Source organism: Ictalurus punctatus, chromosome 18 (genome assembly GCF_001660625.3).
Source record: "Ictalurus punctatus breed USDA103 chromosome 18, Coco_2.0, whole genome shotgun sequence".
NCBI lineage: Eukaryota > Metazoa > Chordata > Actinopteri > Siluriformes > Ictaluridae > Ictalurus > Ictalurus punctatus.
In genome coordinates this window covers 21336398-21351674 of record NC_030433.2, presented here as the reverse complement: position 1 = coordinate 21351674, position 15277 = coordinate 21336398, and the positions used below count along the sequence as shown (strand labels likewise).

The 15277-nt window shown below is 39.1% G+C and overlaps 1 protein-coding gene across 2 annotated transcripts; it reads right to left on the bottom strand.

Moving 5' to 3' along the window:
- Nucleotides 1-1001: 1001 nt before the first annotated feature.
- On the bottom strand, nucleotides 1002-15277 carry lifrb (LIF receptor subunit alpha b). 2 transcript variants are annotated; one of them, XM_017492789.2, is made up of 18 exons: nucleotides 15103-15276; nucleotides 12836-12951; nucleotides 10752-10930; nucleotides 10359-10509; nucleotides 9795-10043; nucleotides 9525-9651; nucleotides 8717-8844; nucleotides 8459-8601; nucleotides 7528-7681; nucleotides 7074-7135; nucleotides 6746-6968; nucleotides 6481-6663; nucleotides 5096-5212; nucleotides 3915-4076; nucleotides 3681-3803; nucleotides 2816-2909; nucleotides 2625-2688; nucleotides 1002-1771 (listed from the first exon to the last, which is right to left on the bottom strand). In XM_017492789.2, exons 2-18 carry the CDS (start codon nucleotides 12936-12938, stop codon nucleotides 1337-1339), a joined length of 2697 nt encoding a protein of 898 aa, XP_017348278.1. In that variant the 5' UTR covers nucleotides 12939-12951; nucleotides 15103-15276; the 3' UTR covers nucleotides 1002-1336. The 2 variants fall into 2 exon arrangements, with proteins under 2 accessions (XP_017348278.1, XP_053543757.1); XM_053687782.1 differs by lacking the exons at nucleotides 2625-2688; nucleotides 2816-2909 and having other exon boundaries at nucleotides 1632-1771; nucleotides 15103-15277.

The following is a 15277-nucleotide window of genomic DNA, read 5'->3' as shown; positions in this document are numbered from 1 at the left end:
CAAAGAGGAGCCTACTGTATAATCTAATGTGCCTTTAAAATCTGTTTGTATCTAATAATAGCCAAATAGCTAACTTTAGAGATCACCAACATCAGTTAATGAAGTAAGAAATAAAGCAATCGGGGGAAGCTTCATTGTGAATATAACAATATCACCTTGTCCTAAAGTATTTTATTCCTCTTATATACCAGAGCAATCTGCCAATGGTTTTTAATGTTTAATTTATTAAAAGAATGGCACAATGCACTTTCGTACATTTATCGATACGTTTAATATTATGCAGTGTCTGCAAAACAAGTTAGTTCCTGTTGTCAGTTGCGTTATAACAGCTATAAACGGTCGTTTCCTAACCTCTTTTTTTTCTCTTGAAGTTAAGATAAATATAAGGGTTTTTTTTTTAAAATAAAAAAAAAACCCTTCTAACAGCTTGACATCCAGCCATCTTCTACCACTTACTCCTTCTTCAGGGTCGCGGGGAACCTGGAGCCTATCCCAGGAAGCATCGGGCACAAGGTGGGGTACACCCTGGACAGGGTGCCAGTACATTGCAGGGCACAATCACATACAGATTCACACACCCGTTCATACACTACGGACACTTTAGACACGCCAATCAGCCTACCATACATGTCTTTGGACTGGGGGAGGAAACCGGGGTACCCGGAGGAAACCCCCGCAGCACGGGGAGAACATGCAAACTCCGCACATGCAGGGCCATGGCAGGAATCAAACCCCCAACTCTGGAAGCGTGAGGCGAACGTGCTAACCACTAAGCCACCGTGATTATACGTTCTTTGTTAAATAACACGTTTACTATTATATTAAACATGTGCTTTGCAGCTGCACTACTATCAGAGCTGCTCTTACAGGTTAATAAACACCTTCTGACCAATCATTGAATTCAACAACAATGTGGTATACATTTAATTAACTGAAAAGACAAATAAATAAATCATAGTACATAAAGAGCCCCAGGTCAGTAAACAGACAGTATTCAGATGTCATCAAACATTAAAGGTGTTTACTCTGAACACAATTCATATAAACATCTGTCAAGATAACTGCTGCGAGATATACAATCCGAATAAAAGAAGGTACATGAATACAGTGTTGACATTAAAAGTGCAGAGGATGGCTTTTTTAAATGCTAAAAAAACACACACACACACACATAGAAAATCATAAAGTAGTTTACTGGCATAAAAAACAACTTCCTTTGGATAAAATTCTTTGGAAAAGTCTGAAAATGTTGCTGAAGTGCACTAAACTACTTTTTAGTGAGGGAGCAGATATAAGTTTTAGAAGGTAGATCTGACATCAACTGGCTGAGATAGATTTAAATAACCAGTTTGTCTATATAATGCATTTCAGACATGTTGGATGGTGAGTGGGACCACCAGTGAGCATCAGAGGGTTGGTGCTGGCTACTGTCACTCTGTATCTGAGGCCTGTAACCTGATGCTACAACTTTATCAGATGCAGGCACCACAGGCAGGTTGTATGTTGGGTTTGGAATCCCAGGACATGGAAACTCCTTATAAGAAAGGTCAACAGTAATGAGCGGGAGAGATTGTGGATTGCTATTAGGTGTTTGATAATTTTCAGACGGGGGTGAGTCATTGGTGTGAGGACTGTTGCGAGCCTGGGGCTCGTGATGTTCTTTCTGTAGCTCTAGTACAATTAGTGGAGGATAACGGTCCGGATTCTTTCCTTTCAACACTTCATTTTCTTCACACAACAGCTGATCCATCACTTGCCACTGATAAACATTCTGCAAATAAAAGACCCAAATGGGTTACGAGTCAAATAAATGTTCATAATTCAGCACCAAAGAGTGAACAGTGGATGTTTTTGTTCTTGTGTTCTCATGTACTCGCTTAACATCATGTTCCAACCTGTCAAATTTAATTTGAGTGCAAGTACAGAAATCGGATGGAGTACCAGAAACTGTTCTTGATCCTTCTCGAATGTCGAAGATGCATTAGGTGGCATGCCAATGAAAACAAACAGAGACCCATAAGTCACTGTGACAAAATTATAATGGTGGAAGAGACAAATTACCATGGCTTTCAGTTTTTAGGGTTTTTTTTGTATTACCTAGGTAATTACCCCCTAATTACCTTAGACTTAGGTAATACTACCTAAGTCTAAGCAGCAGCTAATATAGAAGAATTGAATCGCAATAACGTCCTCTGATAACTTTAAAATGACGTTTCAGACAAAATATAATTTCACCCCCCCCCTCCCCCCCAAAAAAAGCTATGAGGCTAATAAGGCTACCAGTTTAGCACTGTGCACACTGCATGCCTACTGCATATGGTAAAATATGATATCTCAAAAAGTGAAAATATCTCATTTATATATATATATATATATATATATATATATATATATATATATATATATATATAAAAACTCAGCAGTGTTGTCTGCGTTAACATGAATGTTCACAGTGCAACACTGTCAGCTAAAAAACTTCCCACAGACCCCAAAAATGTCTTGGCTGGCACTATTTGGGATAAGAGGAATTGTGAGAATCAGCCCATCACATTCTTGGCATTGAGAAAGACACATTCTTTGTGCTGAGAGCACTAAGCACTAAGACTAGCACCAGTAGGACTCACATTTTTAAGAAATTCTTCTGAAAGCATCGGCTTGGGAACCTCAGGCCACAGCACTGTTTTCACCCTGAAGGATTCATTCAAGAGGGGGGGGGGGGGGTTGGGGGAGACGACAAACACTTTATGGCTCTGTACACTGTACTGTCTGTGAAGTTCTCTCATAAAACGTATTGTCAAGTGTAACCGTGTCATACCGTTTCCAATTTCTGTAGGTAAGGAATGCAATGACGCAAAAGACAAACATCATTATGGCCAGTGCAGCGACAACATTAATAATCACCAGGTCAACTGCAGACAGAAAAAGAAGGGTTTTTTTTCCCCTAAAACTGAAATATGTTTTGCATGTTACTCAATCAGCAGTAAAGTTCTAGCATTTATAATCTGCTTATACCCAAAAGTAAAAAATATTCCCTTCCAATTCTACTGCAACACACCAACACTGATGATCTAAAAGTAACTGCTATTGTTACTGTTATTGATTTCATTGATTTTGCATTTAATGTAATGTCTAATAAAATAAATAAACAAATGAATAAATAAAAATAAATATGACCATAAAGACCGACTATCTTTATACCACATTTGTTCCTTGTCTTGGCTTATCTGTCCAACCTACCGGGATGTTTTTAGCGAAAGCCTAGGCACGTTTAGATTTCCATCTCGTTTGGCGAAACGTGGCCAAAAGTATGGGAAATACTGTTCACGATATGTAAACATGGTTCTAAGTGTACTAAATCTCTAGTCTTCGCTAAACATGGGCATAATTCCTCTAAACAGTAAGTCAGCCTTCAGCTTAAAGTTGATGACTCTGGTCTCAGGCAGAGTGCGAATACAGTGATACATAAACCCCAACATGTTTTCTGATTTATATCTACTTGAATAAATCATTTCCTAATACAATAAATTTAGTAGATCCCTCTTGGTCTGGTAATTAATGGGATTGGAACTCATGAAACCATCAGGTCTAACACTGCTTGTAGTGTGCTGCAGGGCAGATATAATTAGCATTTTTATCACTGTAAAGGTAAAATATGAGCCTAAACTATTGTAAACACCTACACTGAGGATCCACTGACACAGTGATGGTAGATCCAGGGCCTTCTCCTGCAGATGTGAATGCCTTCACTGTGAATTTGTAGGTTTCCATCTGAAGACTGAACTTGTACCTTTGAATACTGGGGTCTCGAATTAACAGAAAAAAAAAATGTTTACATGTTACTTTTGCAAAAAAAATGTAAATGTTCAATGCAAATTTGAGAGCTAATGTGAGATGTGAGAGTTAATGTCACTTACCAGATATAACAACTTTCTGTGCATCTCCACCATCATAACCGTAGTACACATTATAACCTTCTATAAAGCCCCTGTGCTCCTCTTCATGCACATTTATCCAGGAGAGGTAAATATTTAAGCCCTCCTGCACAGCACTTAAATTCTGAACTGTTCCTGATGGGGCTGTGGGGAAAAAAAAGACAGATGACATGGAAAAGTAAATGAAAAAGAGTACAAATACAGACAGGATAGAAGCAACATGTTGCTAAAACAAGACATCACTGTACTGTATTTACTCATAATATACAGTATAATTTGCCATTAAGTGATAAACAAGAAAAAACAAGGGTCAATATCTCTCCATATGATGTGTAAGCCCTGTCCAAGGTGGATGAAGGACTTTAATAAAGAAAGAATTGAATTTGATGAGGTGAGGTTTTGAAGATAATTATAATTATAGCTTGGAGGAATGGGTTGCCCCGCCTCTTTCACTGGGGCTGAGAGACTTGATAGTCAGAGACCATAGCTCCTTCTCTGGAACAGACAGTTACAGAAGCAGTGTCTCCTTCAGCATGACTGACACAGAGGCCACTCCTCCTTCACTGCTTCTGACAGATGCAAAGGCCACACCTTCTTCTATGATGCTACCATAGAGGCCACACCTCCTTCTCTGACACTACTGACAGAGAGGCCACACCTCCTTCACTGAGTCTGCCAGATGCAAAGGCCACACCTCCTTCTATGATGATGACATAGAGGCCACACCTCCTTCTCTGACAATGACAGGGAGGCCACCCCTCCTTCACCGATTCTGACAGATGCAAAGGCCACACCTCCTTCTATGATGCTGACATAGAGGCCACACCTCCTTCTCTGACACTCACAGAGAGGCCACACCTCCTTCACTGATTCTGCCAGATGCAAAGGCCACACCTCCTATGATGCTGACATAGAGGCCACACCTCCTTCTCTGACAATGACAGGGAGGCCACACCTCCTTCACTGATTCTGACAGATGCAAAGGCCACACCTCCTTCTATGATGCTGACATAGAGGCCACACCTCCTTTTCTGACACTCACAGAGAGGCCACACCTCCTTCACTGATTCTGACAGATGCAGAGGCCACACCTCCTATGATGCTGACATAGAGGCCACACCTCCTTCTCTGCAGAATAGTGAAAAGAAGTACTGAGTACTTACGCTGCTCTACCATATAGCCTTCTCTCCTCTGCAGCAAGTGTGGTGCTCCTAAATTGCAGGCATAAACCGAGAGAGTGTATTTCACTCCCTCTTTAAAATCTGTGTCCATAACACGGTCTAAACAGGGAAAAATATATTAAAACATATTATTATGAAAAACATAATAAACGTACAGAAAATATAACTTCAGCATTGCCATGATTTTACTACGTTAATATTGTGTAGTGCTTACAATCATGCAGATTAACCAGGTAATGTGTCCAATTCATGTAAGCACAGATGCTGAATTCAATTAAAATCAGTACACGAGTTACATGCTGTACAAATCACAACAATGTACAGTAGTGCTTGAAACTTTGTGAACCCTTTAGAATTTTCTACATTTCTGCATAAATATGACCTGAAACATCACCCATCATCAGATTTTCACGCAAGTCCTAAACGTAGATAAAGATTAACCCAATTAAACAAATGAGACAAAAATATTATACTTGGTCACTTATTTATTGAGGAAAATGATCCGATATTACATATCTGTGAGTGGTAAAAATATGTGAACCTCTAGCTTGAGCAGTTCATTTTAAGGTGAAATTAAACTCAAGTGTTTTCAATCAATGGGATGACGATCAGGTGTGAGCGAGCGTCCCGTTTTATTTTAAAAGCACGGATCTATCAGAGTCTGATCTACACAACACATGCTTGTGGAAGTGTATCATGGCACGAACAAAGGCGATTTCTGAGGACCTCAGAAAAAGAGTTGTTGATGCTCATCAGGCTGGAAAAGGTTACAAAACCATCTCTAAATTTCTGTATTATAAATTCTTTAGCCTAATATTTTGAGTTACTGGATTCTTGATTTCCATGAGCCGTAAGCCGTAATCATCGAGATTAAAACAAAAAAAAAGGCTTGAAATATTTAACTTTATGTGTAATGAATCCAGGATGTATGAAAGTTCGACTTTTTGAATTAAATTACGGAAATAAATGAACTTTTCCACAATATTCAAATTTTTTTTACATGCACCTGTATATCCTCCTATTGGTCGCTTTTATATATATATATATACACTGTGAGATTTCAATAAAACATTTCTCACACGTTCGTCACCACTTTGTCATTGGCTCTATTTGTTTACAATGATACTAAATGAACCACCAGTGAGCGTATCACATTATTAACTCAAGCCACGGCCAAAGAATTCGATTATCTCAACCCGTGATCAAAGACTGTACGATTTTCTGCCTGTTTTTCCTGTAGCAGACAAAAAATAAATAAATAAATAAATAAATAACGCACATTGCAAACCTGGCTTAAATTACAGCACCAGCTAGAAGGTAGTAGTTTGGGTATACAAATACAGTACAGATTTTTTCCAGTTACTGACCTGAGTAAATGTTTTCTTTGGAGGAACTGGACGCGATTTTTCTCCATTTTAAAGAACACTGTTTTGCTTTGTAAGTTGGATACCAGTCCAGCACGTAGCCACAGCTGGAATTAGGGCTCGGTTCCCAGAACATATCAAAAGATCCATTATTTCCTTTTATACGACTGGTGTTAACACTACCACCTGTGAAATGAATGAGGGTAATAAAATCGCATCCTTGTTGTAATATTATTCAGCACATTCACAGCACAACGCCTCTGTTTACCTGGAGACAGGTTGGGGATGGTTATGCTGGAGGGATGAGAGACACCGGCAGAGTTCTCAGCAGATATGGAAATGACGTTGTGTGTTTTGGCGCTGCCTGCTAGCAGCTTGTGGCAGAACTCTGTTGGTGATTTGGTGACACGCTCTTCATTCCTGTCTGTAGAGTTTCCCATAAAGAGCACATAGCGTGTGATGGTCCCATGACTCTGAGCTGCACTTAGACTCTATGAAAAGATTAAACAAACAAAATTATACAATCCTAATCTTACAATCTTAATGTCAATGCATTTGGCTTTGTTATGAGGACAAATAATATCAAGTGCACTTACGTTCCAGACAACATAAGTCTGTTCACCAAAAACATGCATCCACACATCTACAGCTTCTGGAACTGAAAAAAACAACAACAATCTATTAATAGGATTATTAAGAGAAGAAGGTTTCCCCCCCCTATATTGAATAAAACATTTCTTGACATGGCAATTCATCAAAAATGAAAAGGTCCCATCTCTAATGCTGAAATTACCCAAAACTGTTTCTGAAATAGATCAGACGTGTGTGTGAAAGTCAGAAAGTATAATACAGTCTGATATATAGCCTATAGAGTCATTTCCTCTCATGATAATAAAACCATGAACTGTTTAGGGGGTGTTATTATTATAGGGAGGATTTTATTTTATTTATATATATATATATATATATATATATATATATATATATATATATATATATATATATATATATATATATATATAACAAAATGTGAATATTTTTAGTGCTTACTTTCTTCTTTGGTGATGAAGGTGATGAGGTTACTCCAGTCCCCCCATTTATAAAAATGCTCGCGAGAGGCACACTGAACACGAGCTTTGTACTCAGTAAAGGGCTTCAGATCTGCCAGGAACAATGAGGTCAGTCCTGTTCCTTCAAATGTTTCCTACAAAGAAAAGATATTTTTAATGATTACGTATATGAACAATATGTAAGCATAAGACACTTGGAGGCGTGTGGGAAAATGAACAATGACGGGATAGTGTGATGAAGTGCAGTTACTTCTACCACCCACCCACCCACCCACCCATCCATCCATCCATCCATCTTCTATACCACTTATCCTTCTCAGGGTCACGGTGAACCTGGAGACTATCCCAGGGAGCATCGGGCACAAGGCGGGGTACACCCTGGACAGGGTGCCAATCCATCGCAGGGCACAATCACACACACATTCACACACCCATTCATACACTACGGACACTTTAGACACGCCAATCAGCCTACCATGCATGTCTTTGGTCTGGGGGAGGAAACCGGAGTACCCGGAGGAAACCCCCGCAGCACGGGGAGAACATGCAAACTCCGCACACACAGGGCCACGGTGGGAATCGAACCCCCGACCCTGGAGGTGTGAGACGAACGTGCTAATCTGAAGTTGACTATCTTCCCATAACAGCTCGTTCGTCTTACGCAACGGTAATAAAACGGTAAACGGTATAAACAGTAACAACCTGTCGTACTTTTTATTCCTTTTTAGTTACGTTTAATATCATGGAACGTCTCCAAAATCCAAGGTGAAAAAATTCAATTCAGTCAAAAATCTAATTAACACAGTGTTCCTCCAATGTCTTCCAAGACATTTTTTTTATGTCGGAACTTTCTTTCAAAGCAAATTTTTTTTTTTTTTTTTTTGGTCTTTATAATAGATCATGTAACTTACGTTAATTATCCGTCCGCTGCGCTCCACTTGGCATATCATCGGAAAGGAATTATAATTTGACAGTCTGTCCCATTTCCAGTCAAGCCTTGCATTTCTTGCATTCAACAGAGTGGGGGAGGAAAGTGACGGTGCTTTCAGGTGCACTACAGAACAGTTGGAACATGTTAGTTACAAATACAGAATGAAGCTGTGAAATATCTCAGCTTTTAAACTAAGATTTCAAGAATCACAGAACTTCTGTGCTGTACTGTACTTTACCCCTGAGTTTTGGATCGGCTGCGTCAAAGATTATTTTTGTGCCAAGGTTATTTTTGGCAGTTAGGGTCCAGTTCATCACCCCTGTGTCTATGGTCTGGTTCAGAACACAAAGCTGAGGTGAACATTCCCTGAATGAGACACATAATAAAGCACTATGATGGAGAAAATAAAAGCAGACTAAGCACACATAGTACAAACAAAGTCAATATTACACACAAGGACAGAAGGCAGAACTGTATGATTATAGTGGTTCTTGGTGTGAATGAGTTTTAGCTACACTTCAGGTGCCCAATTCTTAGTTAGCAGCAGCTGAATAGAATATTCCTGGATCAATTTATTGGAAATCTTACATTTTAATTACTTCAAAGGAAACGTGTGATAATGAGCTGCAAGATACACAAATATAGCATAGTATACATGACTCATAATCGCACGATCCCGTATGATCCTGGTTCCTCTCAAGGTTTCCTCCTCATGTCATCGCAGGGAGTTCTTCCTTTTCCACTGCCACCTCTGGATTGCTCATTAGGGATCTAAATCTATATCCAGATTTCTATAAAGCTGCCTTGCGACAACGCGCACCGTCAAATGTGAGTAAATACCTTCTTTTTTTTTTTCTTTTTTAAATGTTATCAATTAAACTGAATTAAAAACTTTCACCCAAATATCTAGATGTCTAATAAACTTCAGCAAATTCTTAGAAATGTATTTGAGCTCACCAGCAAAATTATAAGAGGCAATAGCACAATTTTCTTCCTAAATCGGCTGAATAATAGTGACCGATAATCAGGGTGCAAAATCGTCCTACCTCCCGTTGATGGAGTACTTTGTGGGGCCGATCATTCCTGCATCATTTTGTTGCCCTTCAATCCAGCTACACTCCACAGAACTGAGATCCCGGGTCTCACATGTAAGGTTGTGGTCATCAGGAGCATCTGCAATAACCGCTCATGTAGGACTTTCAAGACTGATGCTTATTAAATAACCGATGTGTATATATATATATATATATATATATATATATATATATATATATATATATATATATAGTGTCTGGGAAAGTCTGGTTTATACTTACAGCCAATGAAGTAAGTGGAGCCTTCATTATCGCATGTTATATCAAAGCCGCGTGCTGAAGACGGTAGAGCATGTCGGATAGGGTTCGTGATGTAAGTCCGGTTGCTGATCCGAATTGTGAAATTAGAGGATGTGAACTGTCCATCGTGTTCCGGTTTTAGGATACAGCAGAACCTGATGCCCTCACTAACCAGTGCAATATGGTTCACAGGATACACCGATTCGTTCTTCATGTCAGGTATGTCTTTTCCTGTAGGGTACAGAAGAAAATACGGTATTCTTCAAGAAGCAGCATGCAGATGCTCCCTCCCATACTGCCTCAAACACAAAACATTTTACTAATGAACAGCTTAGACATAGAAAAGTGGTTTCCATGGAAGTATTTTGATTAAAAGAACATGCAAGGGTAATGGCATTGCTTCCATTTCTTAAAATGGCATATATAAGACATTCTCCTAAAAGAGTTGACGCAAAGAGCTGACTCATTCATGAGCAACACATCACATTCTACTCAGGCTTTCATACAGCTCTTTCTCAGCTCAAAGAATTCAAAATGAATACACACCAGGTAACGTCTTCAGAGGTGTCCAGGCACTGGTGTGGTCATGGTCTCTGTAGCGCAGCTGGACAGAATGTGACGTACACTGCAGAGGTAATGGAGAAGTCCAGGTCCACTTATAATGGCCCATTTGATTCGCGTTCAATTCTATAGTCTCCTAACAGAGGCAGAAGACAGAAAAAGCAAAGCTTTACATCAGATTTTAACGCGCTTAAACAGAGCCGACGAGTTCAAGGAATCAGCGAATCGTATTCCCGTATTATTGGATTCAGATCTAGCTTTCGTAACTCTCTCTTCTACTGGACGATGACAGCATGACATGGTTTGTGGGAAAATCATCTATTTGGCTCTTAACTGAAATGAGAATAAAATAGCTTTATTACATAAACATTCACTTACACTATGAACCAGTTTCATTTGCTCAGTATAGAAAATCCTAACGTCGTAGGTGACTTTGTCTCGTGTGATGCCGTTGCTGACGCCATTCTTCCACGTAATATTCATCTTCCAAACACCTGAAAAATTCCAGCCACCTTCTGGGTTAACTTCCAGCTCCTCGGGAGCAGTTAGTGGCTGCGCTGTTAACAGGAATTTTACAAAGAATAACATGTTGGCACATGAAACCTGCAGATATCATACTGGGTCAAAGAACACAAACAAGTCAGCATGAATTCAACACTACGTGTGCATCAACGTCCTGAACCCTACAAATGAGCCCTGTTTGGAGAGGATAGTTTTTTTGTTTCTGTGCAGAACTGGAATGTCGGATTTCCCTAAACTGTTGAGAAACTTCCTGCCCCATTATGCCTACAGAACTGTTTTTCAACGAACTCAAGGCCAGGCTACTGATTTTAGACACGGATTATACTGTCGAGTTTAAGCGGCTTATTTATTTCAACACATACCAGGTTAATGAACATTTTGTAAAACTCAGTCATTTCATATTAATGGCCTGAAAGAAAGCAATTCAAAACCAATCCGTACATTAAGACAAATAAGACTAGCCGTTCAATTCAGCAAAAGTAATGGCACCCGAGAAAAGGAAGAAGTGTTCGTGAAATGTCTAGAGAACCCAAAGTGCTGCAAAGGCTTCGGCGTAAAACTGGAGCATTTCGCAGACACAACACTTACGATGTGCTTTTTCGTTGCTTAGATGCGATTTGGTTGTTGTTGTTTTTTTTTGTTTTTTTTTGGGGGGGGGGGGGGGGGTTGTGGGTGTGGCTAAAAGTAAATCAGCTGTGCCATGAACGTGCTTCATAATTCACAGGTCACTGGTATTTACCAACATACGGTATGTTGAGGGAAGGAAAAAAAAATGACAAACTTTTGTAAATCTGGTCAGAATTTTGAGTTTGGTTTGGTCACGAAAACATTTAACTGTATTAAATGATTGATAAATGAGGCCCAGTGTCAGGGAAAATAACAAAAGCTATTGTTAGACGCACTATATCACTAAATCTGCTAAAAATCCTTGACTTACACAGGCTCTAGATTGCAGTGGCGTGTGCGTCTGGTTTCATTTGAAAGCAACTGAAGAGCTATCCATCATCACAGTTTCGAATTGTGATGCATCATTACACCCCTATTAAATAATAATAAAGTTCTGCTGAAAAGTATATTAAAACCTGGTACCCCTTCTTGCAGCATGTCAAAGAGCACATCGAGCTGCCTGGCCCACAGTAAGTAGCTAAGTACGTAAGTAAGTAAGTAAGTAAGTAAGTAAGTAAACTTACTGCCAGCTCCTGCTCTACTGGTTAGTCTGGTTTGTAGTACCGGTCTCTCTGAAGTAAACTGCTCCTTCACTTAGGGTTAGGGTTAAAACTATAGATATAAATTCCACAGGTAGGGTCCTATGCCTTTACTTTGTAACTGACCGTTACATAGAAGCTGACACTGGCGACTCCTTTCGTAAATATGAAATAAATGTCTCCCTAAAGAAAACTTCACCAGTATCAACAATTACACGCATTTTAACCTGTTTATGTGAACCGTTCACCAAACCAGTCCCTGTGAATGAGCTGTGAAATGATAAGGTATTAGAACGATCACATTAATATACATTAATAAGTGTTTAGCAGCTGCAGTACTGTCACCGTTTCCACTATCGAAAATTAATCAACACCTTCTGACCAATCAGAATCCTGAATTTAACTGCTGTGGAATAAATAATATTAACTAGGTTATTAAGCAGATCGCAATTAACAACTAAATTAGATCACTAACTGTATTGGATGTAAAAACAAACAAACAAACAAAAAAAAAACAACGTGTTATGTGATTACAGCAGTTTACTGAATTTTTTTTTTCTTTCTTTTACACAAAAGGGGCTCATTCTGTGGGGCCAGTACCATTTGAATGTAACAAATAGATCAGACAGAGAAGTAGGCCTAGAGAATGGTTATTGGGTGGTTTGCAGCTTAGAATCATGTTTGCTTTTGGATTTCTAGATGTGTTTCTTTTCTTCAGCTGTGGTGCAGACTCACCTTGCACGATCAGCACTGAGAGCACAGCACACAGGAACCACCTACATGCACGGGCCATGACAGATCCACACAAACAACGACTGCACAGGTCTGAATAGTTCATGAGTAATGGTGTGCTGGAGAAAAAAAACAAGCGGTTTTAGTGGGTTGGAATATATGGTCAAGTCCACAATGCCCTGTTGTCTGGAAAGTTTGAGCTTCCTGCTTACTTTGGATTTTGGCCAGCCTCAACTTTCCCTGTTACACACAAACAACTCATGCAAAACAGCTGTTTGTTTCAGAAACAATATCCATCTGAAGTGTTGGATAGTATATGTCAAATCTACTTACATATTATATGCAGTGAATGTGCGATATATTAAATGATTCGGTGTGGATCTTCCACATGACCCTAGGACACTTACAATCGCAATTAAAAATTATTCAACGAGGAATGGGTTAAGATTCCTCAGGAACGCTGCCAAAAGCTGGTGTCTGGTTATGCATCTCGTTTGCAGCAGGTCATAACAGCAAAACGGTGCTCTACTAAGTACTAAAGATGCTTTTGTTTGATGTGTTCATTGAAAACAGCTGAAAGTCTGTAAATTTTGACAATAAACCTGATTCGCAATGGGGGTTGAATAAGTTTGATCGCAACTGGAGATTAAACACAGCACCGTCACACAACATTTCAGATAACATAGTACAAAAATGATCAGTTGATAATCAATACTCTGCATCATGCGATACACAGAAATCTAAAGCGGCTGAAGTGGCAACTGTGCATCGCTTGATGGTTTACAGCTACACTGGGAAGTGAAAACTTTCATTAGCAGCACGTGAAACATACAATGACATTTGGTAGATTTAGCTAGGTTTTAGTAAATATATTGTTTAAGAAGGACTTTGGCTACAGAAGAAAGCATTTTTCATTATAGTCGAGGTAGCTGGTTATCAACCCTGTTGCTAGCGAAGATAACCAACTAAAGTTCGCAAATAGCAAGCATCATATACTAAACAAGAAGTCTATGTTACATTCAAACTACAAGACCACGCTAGCTAACTAATTCTCAATAACTGTCTTTGTCACTAGCATGGTACTCTCGAGGATAGATCTTTTCTAACTTTAATACGTATTTTTCACCTGCAAATGCGAACATGGTGTACGTTTTAAAACAATATAATGCAGCCAACAGTCCAGGGATAATAAACGTCTTAAACATGCTGCTTAGAATGCAAAATGGATTAATGACACTATGACCTAGAAAAAATTAAATCAATAAACCTGTGGCCACAGAAGGGCCTTACAATCAATCCACCACCACATCCCTGGATCATTCTAAGGAAACTCCCATATTATATTATTTACTCACAGGCTCAACCCTGAATGGCTGTCTATTACACATGTAAAGCACCTCATACACTACACTAAAAAAAGAAAAAAAAAAGAAAAGGGTACTAAACTGTACTTTGGCACGAGTGCCACACTCATACATCTTTTGTATCTTTAGTATCTCCATCCATACCGCTTATCCTTCCTTCAGGGTCACGGGGAAACCTGGAGCCTATCTCAGGGAGCATCAGGAACAAGGTACATCCTGGACAGGGTGCCAATCCATCGCATCACTCACTATGGACACTTTGGACATGCCAATCAGCCTACCATACCATGCAAACCAGAGTACCCGGACGAAACCCCAGCAGCACGGGGAGAACATGCAAACTCTGCACACACAAGGCCACGGTGGGAATCGAACCCCCGACCCTGGAGGTGTGAGGCCACCGTGCGCCCTCTTTAGTATCTACTACATGATAACGTGGATTATAGTTTACCTTTAAAAATGATTTTAAGGCACATAATTGGACATTAAGGACCACTCAAGCGTTATCCTCGTTAACATGGACCTTTCCAAGGAAACAAACAAACAAACAAACAAACAAACAAATAAATAAATATAAAAAAAATGCCTAATGTTTCTAGGAATAAAACAGACCCATATGATTGAGCCAGATATATAAACTTATTGTAGATTACTTTATGGAAAATAAATAAATAAATAATAATAATAAAAAGAGAGAGATATATTTTAAGTCTTTAACACTAATAAAATACACTAATCATGTTGCGCAATTAAACCTCCAAAGCCTCCAACTCCGACCTCAGTTTGAAACCAAGGTCGTTTCTTCTTTCTTTTCCTTCCCTTTTTAAAAAAAATAAAAATAAATAAATAAATAAATAAATAAATAAATAAATAAATAATTTATTTATTTATTTACAATCGACATACCGGGAAGTTGTTCCTCTACTTTAAGATGTCGCAAGCTGTATCTCTGGTTCTTCCTTAAATAAGAAAAAAACAAAAGTAAATCCAAAACTAAAAGCGGAAGAGCTGAGTGTGGACATGTAGTGAGTGTTTAAGAGGAGGACCATGTACCTCCATGGAGAAATGCAGAAATGGGAGT

Bases quoted from the DNA above. Each gene is read 5' to 3' on its own strand.
- lifrb (XM_017492789.2), bottom strand. From the start codon at position 12,938: ATGAACTATTCAGACCTGTGCAGTCGTTGTTTGTGTGGATCTGTCATG. The intron at 9,652-9,794 runs GTAAGTATAAAC...CGGTTATTGCAG, and splicing joins CTCCACTTACTTCATTGGCT to ATGCTCCTGATGACCACAAC. The intron at 8,845-9,524 runs GTAGGACGATTT...TGTCTCATTCAG, and splicing joins AAGTACTCCATCAACGGGAG to GGAATGTTCACCTCAGCTTT.